Source organism: Palaemon carinicauda, chromosome 13 (genome assembly GCF_036898095.1).
Source record: "Palaemon carinicauda isolate YSFRI2023 chromosome 13, ASM3689809v2, whole genome shotgun sequence".
In the NCBI taxonomy this organism is placed as follows: Eukaryota; Metazoa; Arthropoda; class Malacostraca; order Decapoda; family Palaemonidae; genus Palaemon; species Palaemon carinicauda.
This window is the reverse complement of record NC_090737.1, coordinates 122,784,316-122,801,815: the sequence shown is the minus strand read 5'-3', so window position 1 is coordinate 122,801,815 and position 17,500 is coordinate 122,784,316. Positions and strand designations below refer to the sequence as shown.

Here is a 17,500-nt window from a genome sequence, read left to right as displayed (position 1 = left end):
CATGATAATACAGTCTATGCAGATGTGAATACAAAGGATAGCCAGAATTATGGAAAATCTTATCATTATCATAATCATTATTATTATTACTAGCCAAGCTACAACCCTAGTTAGAAAAGCAAGATGCTATTAGCCCAAGAGCTCCAACATGAAAAAAATAGCCCAGTGAGGAGAGGAAATCAGGAAATATATGAACGATGAGAAAAAATTAACAATGAATTATTTTAAAAACAGCAACAGGTTAAAAGAAATAACTGAATGGCAGTCAAATCAATATCCAGATTAAGAATAGGAAATTTAATAGACTGAAATGTTTTTTCCATGTAAATCTCTTTAGTCATGAATGGATTTTAAGTAAATTATAGTGGTACAGTAAATATTATAAGTTGGAAGAAAATAAATACGATAAAAAACGATTCTTTAAGGCAGTTGATCTATATCAATATCTAGACCAGGAATAAGAAATTTGATAACTCCAAGTGTTTTTTGTCCATGTAAATATATTATTCATAAATGGATTTAAGTAGATTATATTGGTATAGTAAATATTTTAAGTTGGAAGAAAAGGAAGACAATAAAACGATTATTTAATGCAGTAGTTCCATATCAATATCCAGATTAGGAACAAGAAATTTAATAGACTACAAGATTTGGTCCATATAAATATCTTTAGTATGAGGGGATTTCAAGTAAATTATATTGGTACAGTGAATATTATAAGTTGGAGGCAAAAAAAAATATAAAGATTATTTAATGCAGTGGTTCCATATCAATATCCAGATCAGGAAAAGACATTTAATAGACTGCAAGATTTTGTCCATATAAATATCTTTAGTATGAGGGGATTTCAAGTAAATTATATTGGTACAGCAAATATTATACTTTGGAAGAAAAGAGAAACAATAAAACGATTATTTAGTGCTGTGGATCTATATAAATATCCAGAGTAGGAACAAGAAATTTAATAGACTGCAGGGTTTTGTCCATGTAAATATCTTTAGTCATGAATAGATTTTAAGTAAATTATATAAGTACTGTAAATATTATAAGTTGGAAGAAAAGAAACACAATAAAAAGATTATTCAATGCAGTGGTTCAATATCAATATCCAGATTAGGAAAAAAAATTATAGATTCCAAGTTTTTTTTAGTCATAAATGGATTTTAGATAAATTATATTGGTTCAGTAAATATAAGTTGGTAGAAAAAATAGACAATAAAACTATTCCTTAATGAAATTGGATGTAAGTGAAACTATACCCTACTAGAAACAAAAGGGAAATATACCAGAATGTGAAAAGAAACTCACTTTCACAATCTCCAGGCACTTATCAACGACAGCCATCCTCCTGAAGCCAGGCAGTCCTTCGTACCAAAGCGCTGCCAGCAGTTGTTGGATGTTGGGATGAGCCACAAACTGTTCACGAAAGGAACATGAGGAGATTTGTATAAACAAATAGAATTGTCTGCAATTCTGGATTTTATTAAAGAAAACAAACTTTGAACTTTTGCTTTTAGATTAAGCCATAGACGGTTTTTAAGATTGTATTTTTTTTTAGGATAAGCGACAGACTTTCAAGAATGAAAATACCAACTAAAACAAAAAGAATTATCTGCAATTCTGGATTTTATTAAAGAAAACAAACTTTGAACTTTTGCTTTTAAATTAAGCCATAGACTTTTTAAGATTGTATTTTTATTTAGGATAAGCGACAGACTTTCAAGAATGAAAATACCAACTAAAACCAAAAGAATTATCTGCAATTCTGGATTTTATTAAAGAAAACAAACTTTGAACTTTTGCTTTTAGATTAAGCCATAGACTGTTTTTAAGATTTTATTTTATTTTAGGATAAGCGACTGACTTTCAAGAATATAAATGACAACTAAAGCGAATGGAATTGTCTGCAATTCTGGATTTTATCAAAGAAAACAAACTTTGAACTTTTGCTTTTAAATTAAGCCATAGACTGTTTTTAAGATTTTATTTTATTTTAGGATAAGCGACTGACTTTCAAGAATATAAATGACAACTAAGCGAATGGAATTATCTGCAATTCAGGATTTTATTAAAGAAAACTAACTTTGAACTTTTTCTTTTAGATTAAGCCATAGACTGTTTTTAAGATTGTATTTTTTTTTTAGAATAAGCGACTGACTTTCAAGAATATAAATGACAACTAAAGCGAATGGAATTATCTGCAATTCTGGATTTTATTAAAGAAAACAAAATTTGAGAAGGTTTTTTTTCTTTAGATTAAGTCATAGAATCTTATTTAAGTTTGTATTTTTTAGAATAAGCGACAGACTTTTACGAATAATAATACCAACTAAAACAAAAAGAATTATCTGCAATTCAGGATTTTATTAAAGAAAACAAACTTTGAAAAGAGGGATTTGGTTTTAGATTAAACCACAGACTGTTTTTAAGATTGTATTCTTTTTTAGAGTAAGCGACAGACTTTTAAAAATAAAAATGCTGATTAAAGGAATTAGAATTATATGCAATTCTGGATTTTATTAAAGAAAACATAGTGAAATTTTGCTTTTATATTAAACCACAGACTTTTTAAGATTGTATTTATAATAAGAGACAGACTTTTAAGAATAAAAATGACAATTAAATCTAATAGAATTATCTGCAATTCGGGATTTTATTAAAACAAAACCTTTGAAAAAGGGGTTTTGCGTTTAGATTAAGCCACAGACTGTTTTTAAGATTGCAATTCTTTAAAATAAGAAATTCGGGAAATTATTATAGAAATCAAACTTTTAAAATGACTTTTTTTTTTTTTTCTTTTTAGAATACGCCATAAAATGTTTTGAAGTTTGTATTAATTTAGATTAAGCGACGAACTGTTTAGACTAAAAGAGACCAGCTAAAACAATTAGAGTTATCTGTGATTTGAGAATTTCTGGAAGAAATCAAAATTCTTTGATTAATGAAATTCATTTAGAGTTTAAAGGAATGATCGTAAGATCCTAAGAAAAAAAATAAAAATAACTAAAAAAAACATCACGATTTGTTTGTGACTATAGTCCATTTCTTTTAGAGAGTCCTATTTGCACCGATTCGCAACGGGGCCCTTTTAGTTCGGAAAAGTTTCCTGGTCGCTGATTGATTAGAATTATCTTATCCAACCAATCAGCGATCAGTAAACTTTTCCGAGCTAAAAGGGCACCGCTGCGAGTCAGTGCAAATATGACTCGCTAAAAGAAATGGACTATGGCTACAAATGAGATTCAGTTACCAAATGTGTAAACATAGCTAATAAAATAACGCATAATCCGTAAAATATGTTTAATAGAAATAAAAAATAGCAAATAGCTTTTCTTTTCCACCATTATCCCTACATTAAGGGGTCGGTTGCCTGATGCGTCCTCTCCAAAGCCTTCTATCAAAGGCACCCTCTTCCACCAAACCTCTTCTCTCCATATCATCCTTCACCTTATCTCTTCATCTATTTCTCTGCCTCCCTCTCGATCTCTTCCCCTAACAGGTTCCTTGCAAGCCCTCCTCACTCCCTCCCCACCATCCATTTTCAACGCATGCTCACACCATCTCTCTCTCTCTCTCTCTCTCTCTCTCTCTCTCTCTCTCTCTCTTTCAAATGTATGAAATTAAATTCCAGTGGATGTAGTAATGAGTAACACGGTAAACGAGTTCAAGAATAAGTTAGACAAGATCATAAGAACTCTCTAAATACTTAAAGGGAATTGTTTCTACCTAAGAGCAAAGGGAGTCTCTGCGGATGGACTAAAGTCTTTGAGACATCCAAAATCCTTGTAACTCTCAAGGAATAACGTATAATTCAAGATAAACTGTTTTTGAGATTCTACTATTAAAACAAAACATATAATATAACCCCGAAGACTTAGAGCAAATGGTGTCTCTGCGGATGGACTAAAGTCTTTGAGACATCCAAAATCCTTGTAACTCTCAAGGAATAACGTATAAATCAAGATAAACTATTGCTGAGATTCTACAATTAAAACAAAACATGTAAAATAATCCTGAAGACTTGAACCTGTAATCCATGCACAACTGACCGACTCGTAACAACTCTTTGGATAAACGGTAAATTCAATTGAAAAATTAAATAAGAAAAGGGTTTAGTGTCTCACCCTCTTCTGCTTGTAATCGATGGCCAGTTCAAGCCTCTTGAGCATCATATGCTCGCCGTCTTCGTAAGGAACAACGGACTCGGGATCGTGGTTTAGCATGACAGCCAGCTCGGTTGAGGATCGAGCGTGGCTCAACAGCTCCTCGGCGAAGCCCATACACTTGCGGCGGAGTTCCTGAAGGGGATGAGGGAACAGGAAATTATTCATGTGGATGTGCATGTGTGTAGGTATGTCATTGTATCTGGTATACTTATCATATCTAATAATCTCTTCATCTAATAATAATAATAATGATAATAATAATAATAACTATAGTGGCTGCAAAGATTCCTGGGTAAAATAAGCTCTGCCCCTTGATGACGTCATAGCGAATCCCGTCGCCTCCTGCGTTACCAGTGGTCACAATACACCCCCTTACAAATTTCAACCTATACTGGCTTATAGTCACTTTAACAGGATGTGATGTGACCGCTGTTAACGCAGGAGACAACATGATTGGCTGTGACGTCATCAGGGGGTGGGGCTTATTTTGCCCCGAAATTCTGCGGCGACTAATCTTATTATTGTTACTATCCTTATTATTGATAATGATTCTAATATAATTAATTCAATAACAACAGAATTAATAATAATAATAATAATAATAATAATAATAATAATAATAATAATAATAATAATAATAATAATAATAATCAGCTTCCTCTCACCAAGTAGTCAGCTCGGAACTCGTGCTCGGTGTTGGCCAGGTTCTTGAGTTCCCAGGAGAGTTCAAAGGCGGTCAAGATGGGGTCAGTGGAAGACAGGGCAATGAGGGAAGGAGAGGCAAGGGCGCGGTAGGCGTTGATGCGAGAGCGAGAGTGGCGGAGGGAGTCCTCCGCGGAGGTCTTGATGCATTCTGGACATCCGCATCTGCGGATGTAGAGATTTTTCTTGAGGGCGTGATGTGGATGGCATTGGATGGATGCAGTTATGGATGATGATGATGATGATGCTGATGGTGATTATTTTGGAAAGATAGTCTGATATTGTCTTTTATTATATATTGTGATTATAATATAATGAAAATTCCAGACTATCTATAATAATAATAATAATAATAATAATAATAATAATAATAATAATAATAATAATAATAATAATAATAATATAATAATAATAATAATAAGTTACACAACAATTTTTAATAATAATAATAATAATAATAATAATAATAATAATAATAATAATTTAACCAAGAGTTTTTAATAATAATAATAATAATAATAATAATAATAATAATAATAATAATAATAATAATAATAATAATAATAATAATAATAATATACCCACTCATGTCTTAAGATCAAACCATAATTAATAACTTGAACCAATAACTTCTGATTTAGCAACATATCTGAAACTTGCTCACTTGATGTCATGGGGCATAGGCAACATAGCCCCGCGGTCCAGTAGGATCTTCAGGATCTCATAGTTGTCCCGATGAGCAGCCAAGATGAGGGGCGTGATCTCTGGAGTGAAGGCTGAGGTGTTGCGATCAGCCTTCTCCCAGGACTGCAGGAGGGAAAAATAGGATTTGGTAGGATAAGTATGTCGGGTTATGTTGGTATTAGTGAAGCAATATTTAGTTTCAATAAACGAGAAACAATGCTTAGTTTTAACAGAAATATGAGAAGCATTAATCTTTTTAAACAGTGATATAGTTAGAGAGAGTAGGTTGGTTTCTTTTGGCATTATTGGAGCAATATTGGTTTTCAATAAACTAAAAAAAATACTTGGTTTTAACAGAAATATGAGAAGCCATACTTTCCAGAAATATGAGAAGCAATATTCTTCTGAACAGTGATTTAGTTAGATCGAGTAGGTGTGGTTCTGTTGACATTAGTGAAGTAATATTTGGTTTCAATAGAGATATGAGAAACACTACTTGCTTTTAACAGGAATATGAGAAGCAATATTCTTTTAAACAGTGATATAGTTAGATCGAGTATGTCGGGTTATGTTGGTATTAGTGAAGCAATATTTTATTTCAATAAACGAGAAACATTACTTGGTTTTAACAGAAATATGAGAAATCATACTTTCCAGAAATATGAGAACCAATATATTTTCTTAAATAGTGATATAATTGGGTCAAGTAGATTAGGTTCTGTCGTCATTAGTGAAACAACATTTGGTTTCAATAAACAAAAAATAAAAGCAGAAAACCAGATTTAACTCAGTCATGAAAATGAAGAAGCTTTAATGATATTGCTGGTACTTTACCAGAAACATGAATGAGCAAGTAAGGACAAGGAGAACACGAACATAAAGCCTATTATAAAATGCCATCTATCTGTCTATCTACCTATCTATCTATCTATCTATCTGCCTAGGTACTTCCCCCAATTTAGGGAGGTAGCTGAAATAAAAAAGAACAAAAGGGTGCTTTTTTTCTCTTCGCTCCTCCCAGCCTGACGAGGGATTCAGCCGAGTTTGGCTGGTACTACTAGGGTGCCACAGTAATAAACGTCGTAAAGAGTTTAACTGTGACCCGTGGTGTAGGAGTTTAACACCGACATATACCCGAGATTTTAGAGCCTAAAACTGAATGAATATTTAAGATAACGCAGAATTTAAATCCCATTGATGGTGTGGCAACACTATTTTTGAAAGATAAATATATTAATGTAGAAGATTGGAATTTTACCAAGATGCAGGTGAAAAAAGGATTAAGAGAAAAGAATGGAGAAGGCTTATACGAAACAGCAACTTCATATAGAGATAAGTAAAGGTTGAAGAAGAAGAAGAAGAAGAAGAAGAAGAAGAAGAAGAAGAAGAAGAAGAAGAAGAAGAAGAAGAAGAAGCGACCATAACCATTTTGCAATCGGAAACAGATCTGCGAGTCCAAGAAGCTGAAGGAGTAAGTCTAATGTTTCGTCGTACTCACGTAAGGTTCTCCTTCCTTATGGATGACTTCCTCGTGTTCGAGGAGGACCTCGACGGCCTCCACGAACTCGGAGTCGATGGCGTGAAGAAGAGCATCATTCGTGGCCACTCCCATCACCACCAACATCTCCACCATCTCCAGGTTCTCGTTGGAGATGGCCATGTGAAGGGCGCCTCGTCCAAGGGGATCTACGCAGTTCATGTTCATGTAATCAGGGTGCCTATGAGTCTTCTGCAGCATCCTGCAGGAGAGGGGGAGGGAGAAGGAGGAGATTCTTTACTTAAATGTTTCATGAGGGAGTGGGGAGTGTTACTGGATGATTCGTGAAGGAGTGGTAGTAGTTAGGAGTATGCTAGGAGTATATACATGGGAAGAGAACAGAATAAAAATAGGGAAAACAAAGAGAGAGAGAGAGAGAGAGAGAGAGAGAGAGAGAGAGGAGAGAGAGAGAGAGAATGTATATATAAATATATATATATATATGTATATATATATATATATATATATGTGTGTGTGTGTGTGTGTGTGTGTGTGTGTATGTGTTTGTGCAGAGAGAGAGAGAGAGAGAGAGAGAGAGAGAGAGAGAGAGTAAAATGAACAAAAGGCTCGCTGTTACAGGAGAAAGAACGAGTTATTGAAGAGCCTTCTGCCGAAGAAAGGAATGACTTAAATGAAACCAAAAGAAAATATCATCAGCGGAAGTTAAGAATTTTTTTTTTATTTTTTTTGTTTTCCAATTGTGATCCCGAATTAGAATATATTCACTGAAAACCAATTTTAATTTAAGAGTCCTAATCATAATAAAATGACTAAGAAATGACGCTAATCCGCTGCTGGGAACTTGAGAAGAGAAGATAGAAACATTACTCTCAAAGAGAAAAGAGAAACATCACTTTTATATGTTGACATTACTTTCAAAGAGAAGATAGAAATATTTATGCTAAAGAGAAAGGAGAACCATTACTTTTATAGGTTAACATTACTTTCAAAGAGAAGATAGAAATATTTATGCTAAAGAGAAAGGAGAAACATTCTTCTAATAAAGTTAAAACATTATTCTTAAAGAGAAAAAGTAAACATTGCTCCTACAAGGAGAAAAGAAGTATTACTCTTAAAGAGAAAAGAGAAACATTACTCTTGAAGAAAAAAGGGAAACGTATTCTTAAAGATAAAAGGAAAATATTGCTCCCACAGAGAAAAGAGAAACACCTCTTAAAGAGAAAAGAGGAAATTACTCTTAAAGAAAAAAGGGATACATTATTCAAAAAGAGAAAAGAGAAACCCTACTCCTAATGAGAAGAGAGACATTACTCTTGAAGAAAAAAGGTAAATATTATTTTTACAGAGAAAATGGAAACACTGCTCTTAAAGAGAAGAGAAACACATTACTCCTAAAGAAAAACGGAAAAATTATTTTTACAGAGTAAAGAGAAACATTACTCACTTTCTATCTTTACAGAGAAAAGAGAAACATTATTCTTAAAGAGACAAGAGAAACATTACACTTACAAAAAAAAAAAGAAAAAATAGAAACACCACTCTTAAAGAGAAGAGAAACACATTACTCCTAAAGAAAAACGGAAAAATTATTTTTACAGAGTAAAGAGAAACATTACTCACTTTCTATCTTTACAGAGAAAAGAGAAACATTATTCTTAAAGAGACAAGAGAAACATTACACTTACAAAAGAAAAAAAAAAAGAATAGAAACACCACAGAAACACATTACTCCTAAAGAAAAACGGAAAAATTTATTTTTACAGAGTAAAGAGAAACATTACTCACTTTCTATTTTTACAGAGAATAGAGAAACATTATTCTTAAAGAGATAAGAGGAACATTACACTTATAAAAAAAAAGAATAGAAACACCGCTCTTAAAGAGAAGAGAAACACATTACTCCTAAAGAAAAACGGAAAAATTATTTTTACAGAGTAAAGAGAAACATTACTCACTTTCTAATTTTACAGAGAAAAGAGAAACATTATTCTTAAAGAGACAAGAGAAACATTACACTTAAAAAAAAAGAATAGAAACACCACTCTTAAAGAGAAGAGAAACACATTACTCCTAAAGAAAAACGGATATTTTTTTTAACAGAGTAAAGAGAAACATTACTCACTTTCTATTTTTATAGAGAAAATAGAAACTTTATTCTTAAAGAGAAAAGAGAAACATTACACTTATACAAAAAAAAAAAAAGAATAGAAACACCACTCTTAAAGAGAAGAGAAACACATTACTCCTAAAGAAAAACGGATTTTTTTTACAGAGTAAAGAGAAACCTTACTCACTTTCTATTTTTACAGAGAAAAGAGAAACATTATTCTTAAAGAGACAAGAGAAACATTACACTTACAAAAGAAAAAAAAGAATAGAAACACCACTCTTAAAGAGAAGAAAAACACATTACTCCTAAAGAAAAACGGAAAAATTTATTTTTACAGAGTAAAGAGAAACATTACTCACTTTCTATTTTTACAGAGAAAAGAGAAACATTATTCTTAAAGAGACAAGAGAAACATTACGCTTACAAAAAAAAATAGAAACACCACTCTTAAAGAGAAGAGAAACACATTACTCCTAAAGAAAAACGGAAAAAAATATTTTTTACAGAGTAAAGAGAAACATTACTCACTTTCTAGTGGTATTACAGTCGCCTCGCTCCACCGCTAAGAGAAATTTCTTCTCTTCCAGAGTTAGAGGCTTAGGTAAGTTGGGCATTTGTCCAACCGCTGACTGACCTTTACCCTGTGGGACATAGGTGAATATAAAGTTAGACATTAATGCTTGTTTTGATTCATATATGATTTTATCACTGGTGTGAAAATAGATTGATAAAGGAATTAATAACGATGTAATAATTGAAATATATGTTTTCAAAATATATCTGATATCTTTACAACATCGAAAGTTAAAGAAATAATAACACAACACCCCAAATACCTTTTAAAAGTTCACTAAAATCCTGAAAATCTACATATAATACATCAATCTATGATAAATGTGAAAACAATTGAAGCTCATATTCCGGTTGAAGGCCGAAGGGAGCGGAAACTGGAAAGGAATGAAAGTTTAGGGTGGATTACTTAGCTGTTTACTCTTGTTAATACTCATACATTTAACTAATTGTCTTATCATTAATCAATTTTTGGTCTAAATACTTTTGCTAGACACACTATAGTCATTCTTCACTCCAAGAAGATTTGCTCTAAATTTCCTGGTATTTCCTAGCTTTACTTAAAATCAAAACGCTTTCGTTTTCTGTAGCCATCACCTATGTGAGGCAGAGGCTTATAAGAATATATATATATACAGTATATATATATATATATATATATATATACATATATATACATACATATATTTATGTATATATATATATATATATATATTTATATATATATATATATATATATATATATGTATTTATATTTATATATACATATATATATATACATCTGTATGTATATAGATATACATACATAATTATACATAAATATATATATATATATATATAGAATTATATGTATATATATATATATATATATAAAAATATATGTATATATATTGTATATATACAGTATATATATACATATACTGTATGTATATATATATATATATATATACACACACACACATATATATATATATATATATATTTATATATATATACTGTATAGATGTATGTATACACACACACACACACACACATATATATATATATATATATACATATATATATATATATATATATATTACTGCCCATCTGCCATAACCTCCCACTAAGACACTACCATCCTCAGCCCTGCTACTTATCCAACTACTCGTTACGTAAGGAAACTACAATTGTAGGTCACGTGGTTACTACTGGGATAATCAACTACTAACTACTTGTAGGAAATACTGAGTTTGATAGCAAGACCCCTCCCCCCCACCCGCCACTTCACCTCTTCCATGTTGACATCAATACTCTCATCCATAGAAACTCCTTTCTTCATCTTCTCCTCCTTCTTCTCTTTTTCAGGATTACCCATTGTAGCGTCTGGTGCAGTGCCAAGAAATGGCCGAGTCTGGTGAAAGAAAGTAAACAATTTAGAAAGCTGCAGTGAAAAGTATACGAAGGGAGATAGAAAGGGGGTTCTGGGGAAAGAAAGCTAATAATTTAGAAAGAAATGGAGAGGGTAAGAAGGAAATGAAGAGATAGGAAGGTAGAAATTAAGTAAGAAAGGAAAAGGGGAAGTAAACAATTCAGAAAGATGGAAAGGAAAATATATGAAGGGAGAAAGGAAATAAGATAGAAGGGGGTTCTGGGGAAAGAAAGGAAGGAATTAAGAAAGAAAAGGAGAGAAAGTATGAAGGAAATAGAATGGTAGGAAGGTAGAAAGAAAGTAAGAAAGAAAAAATGAAAAGAAAAAGTTAGGGAAGAACGAAAAATTCCAGTGTTCTTGAAAAAGAAAGTTATATCGAAAGAAATATCGGAAAGAGGTCATCGGGAAAGCGTGAAAGATAGAACCAGGAATAAAAGAAAGGTAGAAAGGAAATAGGGAAGAAAGATAGAAGCGATAATCGTGGGAAATAAAGAAAGCAAAGCAGAAAGAAAGTAGGAAAGACAGAAGAAATAAAAGAGAAAGAAAGGAATGAAAGAAAGATTGTTTTGGGGAAGAAAGAAAGGAAGAAAAATGGAAGGCAACAAGTAAGAGGAAAGCAAAGAAAGGGAGGCTAACAATAAAGAATTAATGGTCTGGAAAAAGAAAAGGAACAAATAAGAAAGAAAGACAAATTCATAAACATAAAATGCCGATTCTGGAGAGAGTAAGAGAGAAAAAACGAAAGAAGAAAGTAAAGATAGATAGAAGGAAACAAAGTAAAAAAGGTTCAAAGATAATAAGAAAGGACAGTCCTACAAAAAGAAGGTTCAAGGGAAGTAAAGAGAAAAACACACACGGAAGGAAAGTTAGACAGAAGTGAAGAATATTCTTTCTTATTATGATAAATCAAGTCAAAATAAAAGAAAAACATTTAACATATGTGATAAAAAAACATTTGTCAGAAAAATTACTTCTATGAAAAAATACAAGAAAAATACAAAAATATATTTTTTTTCGACTTTCCCTCTAGAAAAAAAAGTACGCTAAAATTAGAAATTGTGGTATTTTATATATGTTTTTTTTTCTAAGTAATGAAGTTTACAGTGGTAAGGTAAAAAAAGGAAAGTAGCCTGTTCCTTTAATCAGCATCATGTCAAAAATTAAAAAAAGAATATTTTCTCTTTTTTTATTCATTCGCTTAAACTAATACAGTAAACTAGGTTTTTATTCTTTAGCCAGAAACATCATTTTGATTTGATGAATTTACTTTACTTCCATTTTATCAAGGATGAAATTAGAAATTTAGAAAAAAAATTTCATTTGATAAAGAACAAATATTCGTGAAGAATGAGCTTGCCCTAATAGTGGCAAGTGTATCCTTAACATACATACATACACACACACACTCACACACACACACACGCACACACACATGTATATATATATATATATATGTATATATATATATATATATATATATGTACATTTGTATATATCTGTCTATATATAGTATATCGTAGGAGTAATAAGTAAATTCTACACACATGCATTTCTATATCTTTTTATCTATCGGTGTATATGAATATAAGTAGATACTATACACACACACACACACACACACACACATATATATATATATATATATATGTGTGTGTGTGTGTGTGTGTGTGTGTGAATGTATATACGTGTGTATGTATACATCATATAACATTGCAACTACTTTTTTACCTACACATGTTTACTGTTCTTTTAAAAACGCTCTGCCAGCAGTTTTATAAATAGGAAAACTTGACCGTAAACCAAATAATGGAGGCTAAAGAAAGAAGACAAAAATAGCTTAAAGAGGCAGAAAATAATGAACCTATTTCGGAACACAGAAGAAACCGCAAAAGAGCGACAATGACGGGAATTATCACCTGGCTTCAAGATTATTTGTATAATGATGATTTCCGTCATCTTGTCTCGAGGGGCCCCTTAGTATTTTTGAGGCTTCTCAACATCAAGATAATTCTTGTTTTATTAGATGATTATTTCAGCATTTTCCTCTTCTTTTTCTTTCCCACCGTTGTCCCTACATTAAGGGGTCGGTTGCTTGATGCCCCCGGTCCAATGTCTTCTATCAAAGGTGTTCTCCTGCACCAAACCTCTTCTCTCCATATCATCCTTCACCTTAAGCCAGGCTGACACTTGCACGAATTTGTGGCACGCATTGTCACGACTCGAGTCGGGAACTGGCGTGAACTCGTCGTGAACTGGCGTGAAGAGTTCGTAATCCCGTCGTGACATCGTGGCATGTCGTGACGAGAATTTTTGAAATGTTCAAAATTTTGGTCACGACAAAATTTCGTCACCGGGTCGTGAACTATGCGTGAAATCGTCGTGAACTCGTCGTGCCAGTTCGTGTCAATGTGGACAGGTCAGCTGTGATTCTGAGGTAATTTTTTTTTTTTTTTGATCTTCCAGTTCGTGCGACAAAATGTCACGACTCACCACGACAAATTCGTGGCAAAAAGTCGTGCAGGTGTCAGGGTACCTTTATCTAGTCAACTAATTCTCTGCCTCCTTCTTGATCTTCTCCTCCTAACAGGTTCCTACGACGCCCTCCCCACTCCCTCCCCAACGCCCACCCTTAACACATGACCACACCATCTCAGTCGTGACACTCTTATCAACTCTGTTATCTTTACTGTGCCTGTCATTCTTCTTATCATGATCATTACTACCTAAGCTGCAACCCCTCGTTAAAAAAAAAACTGATGTTATAAGTCCAAGGGCTCCAACAGGGAAAAATAGCCTCATGAGGAAAGGAAATAAGGAAATAAATAAACTATATGAGAAGTAATGCACACTTAAAATAAACTATTTTAAGAACAGTAACAACATTAAATCAGATATTTCATATATAAACTATAAAAAGACTCATGCCAGCCTGTTCAACATAAGACATTTGCTGCAGGTTTGAACTTTTGAAGTTCTACCGATTCAGCTATAGTATAATTGCGGCGTAAACTCACTAACATCTTTGGAAAAATCGATTGAGTATGACGTCGGTGATTCCAATATTCATAAGAGGTCCTTATCCAAGCACATCAGATCCAATCTTAGTCTCAGTGTTACAGATAGGCTGACCTGTTAAACGAATTCAGTCTTCAAAAGGATAAAGAATAATTTCTTACATCAGTCTGTTTCGGTCTGTTCACATCAGTCTGTCTATGTCTGTTCACACAATGTTGCCTCTGTTAGTTCACGTCAGTCTGTTTCGGTCTGTTTACATCAGTCTGTCTATGTCTGTTCACAGAATGTTTCCTCTGTTAATTCACGTCAGTCTGTTTCGGTCTGTTTACATCAGTCTGTCTATGTCTGTTCACACAATGTTGCCTCTGTTAGTTCACGTCAGTCTGTTTCGGTCTGTTCCTATCAGTCTGTCTATGTCTGTTCATATAGTTTGACTCTGTCTGTTCCCGTCAGTCTTTTTCTATCTAGTCACATCAGTCTGTTTCGGTCCGTTCACACCAGTCTGTCTCTGTCTGTTCACACCAGTCTGTTTCTGTCTGTTCCCATCAGTTTGTCTATATCTATTCACGTCAGTTTGCCTCTATCTATTCACATCAGTCTGTCTGTCTGTTCACATCAGTTAACCTCTGTCTGTTCACCTCAGTCTGTTTCTGTCTGTTCACATCACTTTGCCTCTGCCTGTTCTACATCTTGGATTTCTAAACGCCAGATACACTCTGTTGGGCCCATAGGTTATATTGTGAATTAACACCACTTCCTCTCGACTTTTGAGATCTGACATAAGTTTTAGTATATAGTAACGGAGGTCATCCACGCAAGATCATCCAGACGCATCTAAGTAAGCATGCATATTTGCATGTGAATAAACAAAAATGATTTGAAATTAGCCTATGTATATTAATCCAACCTCAACAGAAAGATACAAATTGTTTATTGGTTCAATCTCCCTCCAAATAAGCGTAGATTTCATTTAACATACCACAAAAGATCTCAGAGTAATTGATTAATACTCAAATATAAGAAATAAGTGTTTATCATTAATAGCAAAATTATTATTATTATTAATAATAATGATAATTTTGAAATTATTATTAATTATTATCATTATTATTATTATTATCATTATCATTATTATTATTATTATCAATAATTTTAAAATTATTGTTATTATCATCATCATTATTATTATTATTATTATTATTATTATTATTATTATTATTATTATTATTATTATTATTAATAATAATAATTTTGAAATTATTATTATTATTATTATTATTATTATTATTATTATTATTATTATTATTATTATCTGTATCTGACTACACTGTATTTCATTATTTTTCAAAGTTCATTTTGGGATACTGACAGGGTTGAGTGTTCTTACACCAGTAAGGGGAATTTTCTAGTTCAACGAGTCTATCGAGATAACTGATTTAGAGAGAGAGAGGGGTGAAATTTTTGCTACTTTTTAGTACGCTTGACTTAACTGTCTTATTTTGGAAGTGTAATGCCAGATTGCAAACGAGCAGTAAGTTCTTTACTTTTATCTGTAGTAAAGCTTTACTAAGCTTCCCCACATTGATTTCTTGTTGGAAATCAAGAAATGTGACAAAACCCTAAACAAATGAGCAGTAAGTTCTTTACTTTTATCTGCAGTAAAGCTTTACTAAGCTTCCCCACATTGATTTCTTGTTGGAAATCAAGAAATGTGACAAAACCCTAAACAAATGTTCTAGCAATTGTTAGTATCATCCTGTCAAGTTTGGCAAAGAGTAGAAAAAATTTAGTCTTTTCCTCGAAAATTTAAGTCAATATTGACTACGATATTGAGTTATTAAAAAAAAAAAAAACTTAGTCTTTACCTCAGAAAATTTAAGTCATTATTGACTGCAATATTGAGTTATTAAAAAAGAGTCTTTACCTCAGATAATTTAAGTCATTATTAACTACAATATTGAGTTATTAAAAAAGAGCCTTTACCTCAGAAAATTTAAGTCAATATTGACTACAATATTGAGTTATTAAAAAAGAGTCTTTACCTCAGAAAATTTAAGTTAATATTGACTACGATATTGAGTTATTAAAAAAAAAAAACCTAGTCTCTACCTCAGAAAATTTAAGTCATTATTGACCATAATATTGAGTTATTAAAAAAGAGCCTTTACCTCAGAAAATTTAAGTTAATATTGACTACCATATTGAGTTATTAAAAAAAAGTCTTTACCTCAGAAAATTTAAGTCAATATTGACTACGCTATTAAGTTATCCCAAAAAGTGAGTCTTTACTTCAGAAAACTTAAATCAACATTGACAATGATATTGTGTTATTGCGAAAAAGTTAGTCTTTACCTCAAAAAATTTTAAGTCAATGCTGACTAAGATATTGAGTTACCACAAAATAAAGCCTGTACCACAGAAAATTGAAGTTATTATTGATCAGGATATCAAACTTTGCCACAAAAATTACCTATTTGATGCACAGTGCAAGACACCAAAGCTGCCAGAGGAAGCACTCGGAGGGACAATCCAGATGGTGTATCCCGTCGTGAATCCGACGTCCCTCGACTCTGCAAGCACTGTGGCCTAGGCACTCTTCGGCCCCAAGCAAGTAGATTTAAAAAAAGAAAAAGAATAACGAGTGTCACCATGCCAGGAAAAATGGAAACCTTGGCCAGGACTAGGCTAATCCAATTAGAGTGGTATGAGTCAGCAACACCGCCAGGTAAGCAGGGCTGTGTTGTTTCAGGATTTTGCATTCGTGTCAACTTAAGGGTTTCTCACCATTTGTCTTCCTTGTTCCTAGTCATATGTGTTAATCCTGTTCGAGAAGAATTCTTTTCCATGCAGAAAAGGAATTCTAAAGCAGGCATTTCTACTGACATTAGAGAGGTATTCTTTTTCTTCTGGTGAGAATTCTAAGGTTAGAGTTTCTTACCCGGGTAGAAGGGGTTCTTCGGCCATTTAAAAAGAATATATTAAACTGTGTGAGAATTCTTAAGACAGAATGACTTGGTGAATGTATTCTATCTTTTCCAAACGCAATTGATTACTCCACACCTTTGTAATTTCAAGATTGCAACATAATAAGAGGAAGAGCAACGAGACAGTAAGTGCACCCGAGTGTACCGCAAAGCAAGAGAGCTCCAACCCAAGACAATCCAAGACCAAGGCACAGAGGCCATGGCACTACCCTAGACTAGAGAACAATGATTTAATTTTGGACTGTCCTTCTCCTAGAAGAGCTGCTTACCATAGCTAGAGAGTGTTTTCTACCCTTATTAAGAGTAAAGTGGTCACTGAAGAATTACAGTGCGTTAACCCAGTGGATGAAGAAGAATTGT

The 17,500-nt window shown here is 32.7% G+C and overlaps 1 protein-coding gene across 1 annotated transcript in view; it reads right to left on the bottom strand.

Moving 5' to 3' along the window:
* The window catches only part of trpl (transient receptor potential-like), a 39,021-nt gene extending 22,376 nt beyond the window's left edge, over positions 1–16,645 (bottom strand). The window contains exons 1-8 of the mRNA XM_068385774.1: positions 16,627–16,645; positions 11,001–11,123; positions 9,689–9,801; positions 7,051–7,291; positions 5,533–5,675; positions 4,832–5,033; positions 4,125–4,298; positions 1,309–1,416 (exon numbers count right to left, since the gene is read on the bottom strand). Of these exons, the coding sequence (XP_068241875.1) occupies positions 1,309–1,416; positions 4,125–4,298; positions 4,832–5,033; positions 5,533–5,675; positions 7,051–7,291; positions 9,689–9,801; positions 11,001–11,087 (1,068 nt within the window). The 5' untranslated portion in view covers positions 11,088–11,123; positions 16,627–16,645. The remainder of the gene's footprint in view (positions 1–1,308; positions 1,417–4,124; positions 4,299–4,831; positions 5,034–5,532; positions 5,676–7,050; positions 7,292–9,688; positions 9,802–11,000; positions 11,124–16,626) is intronic.
* Between the last annotated feature and the right edge of the window lie 855 nt (positions 16,646–17,500).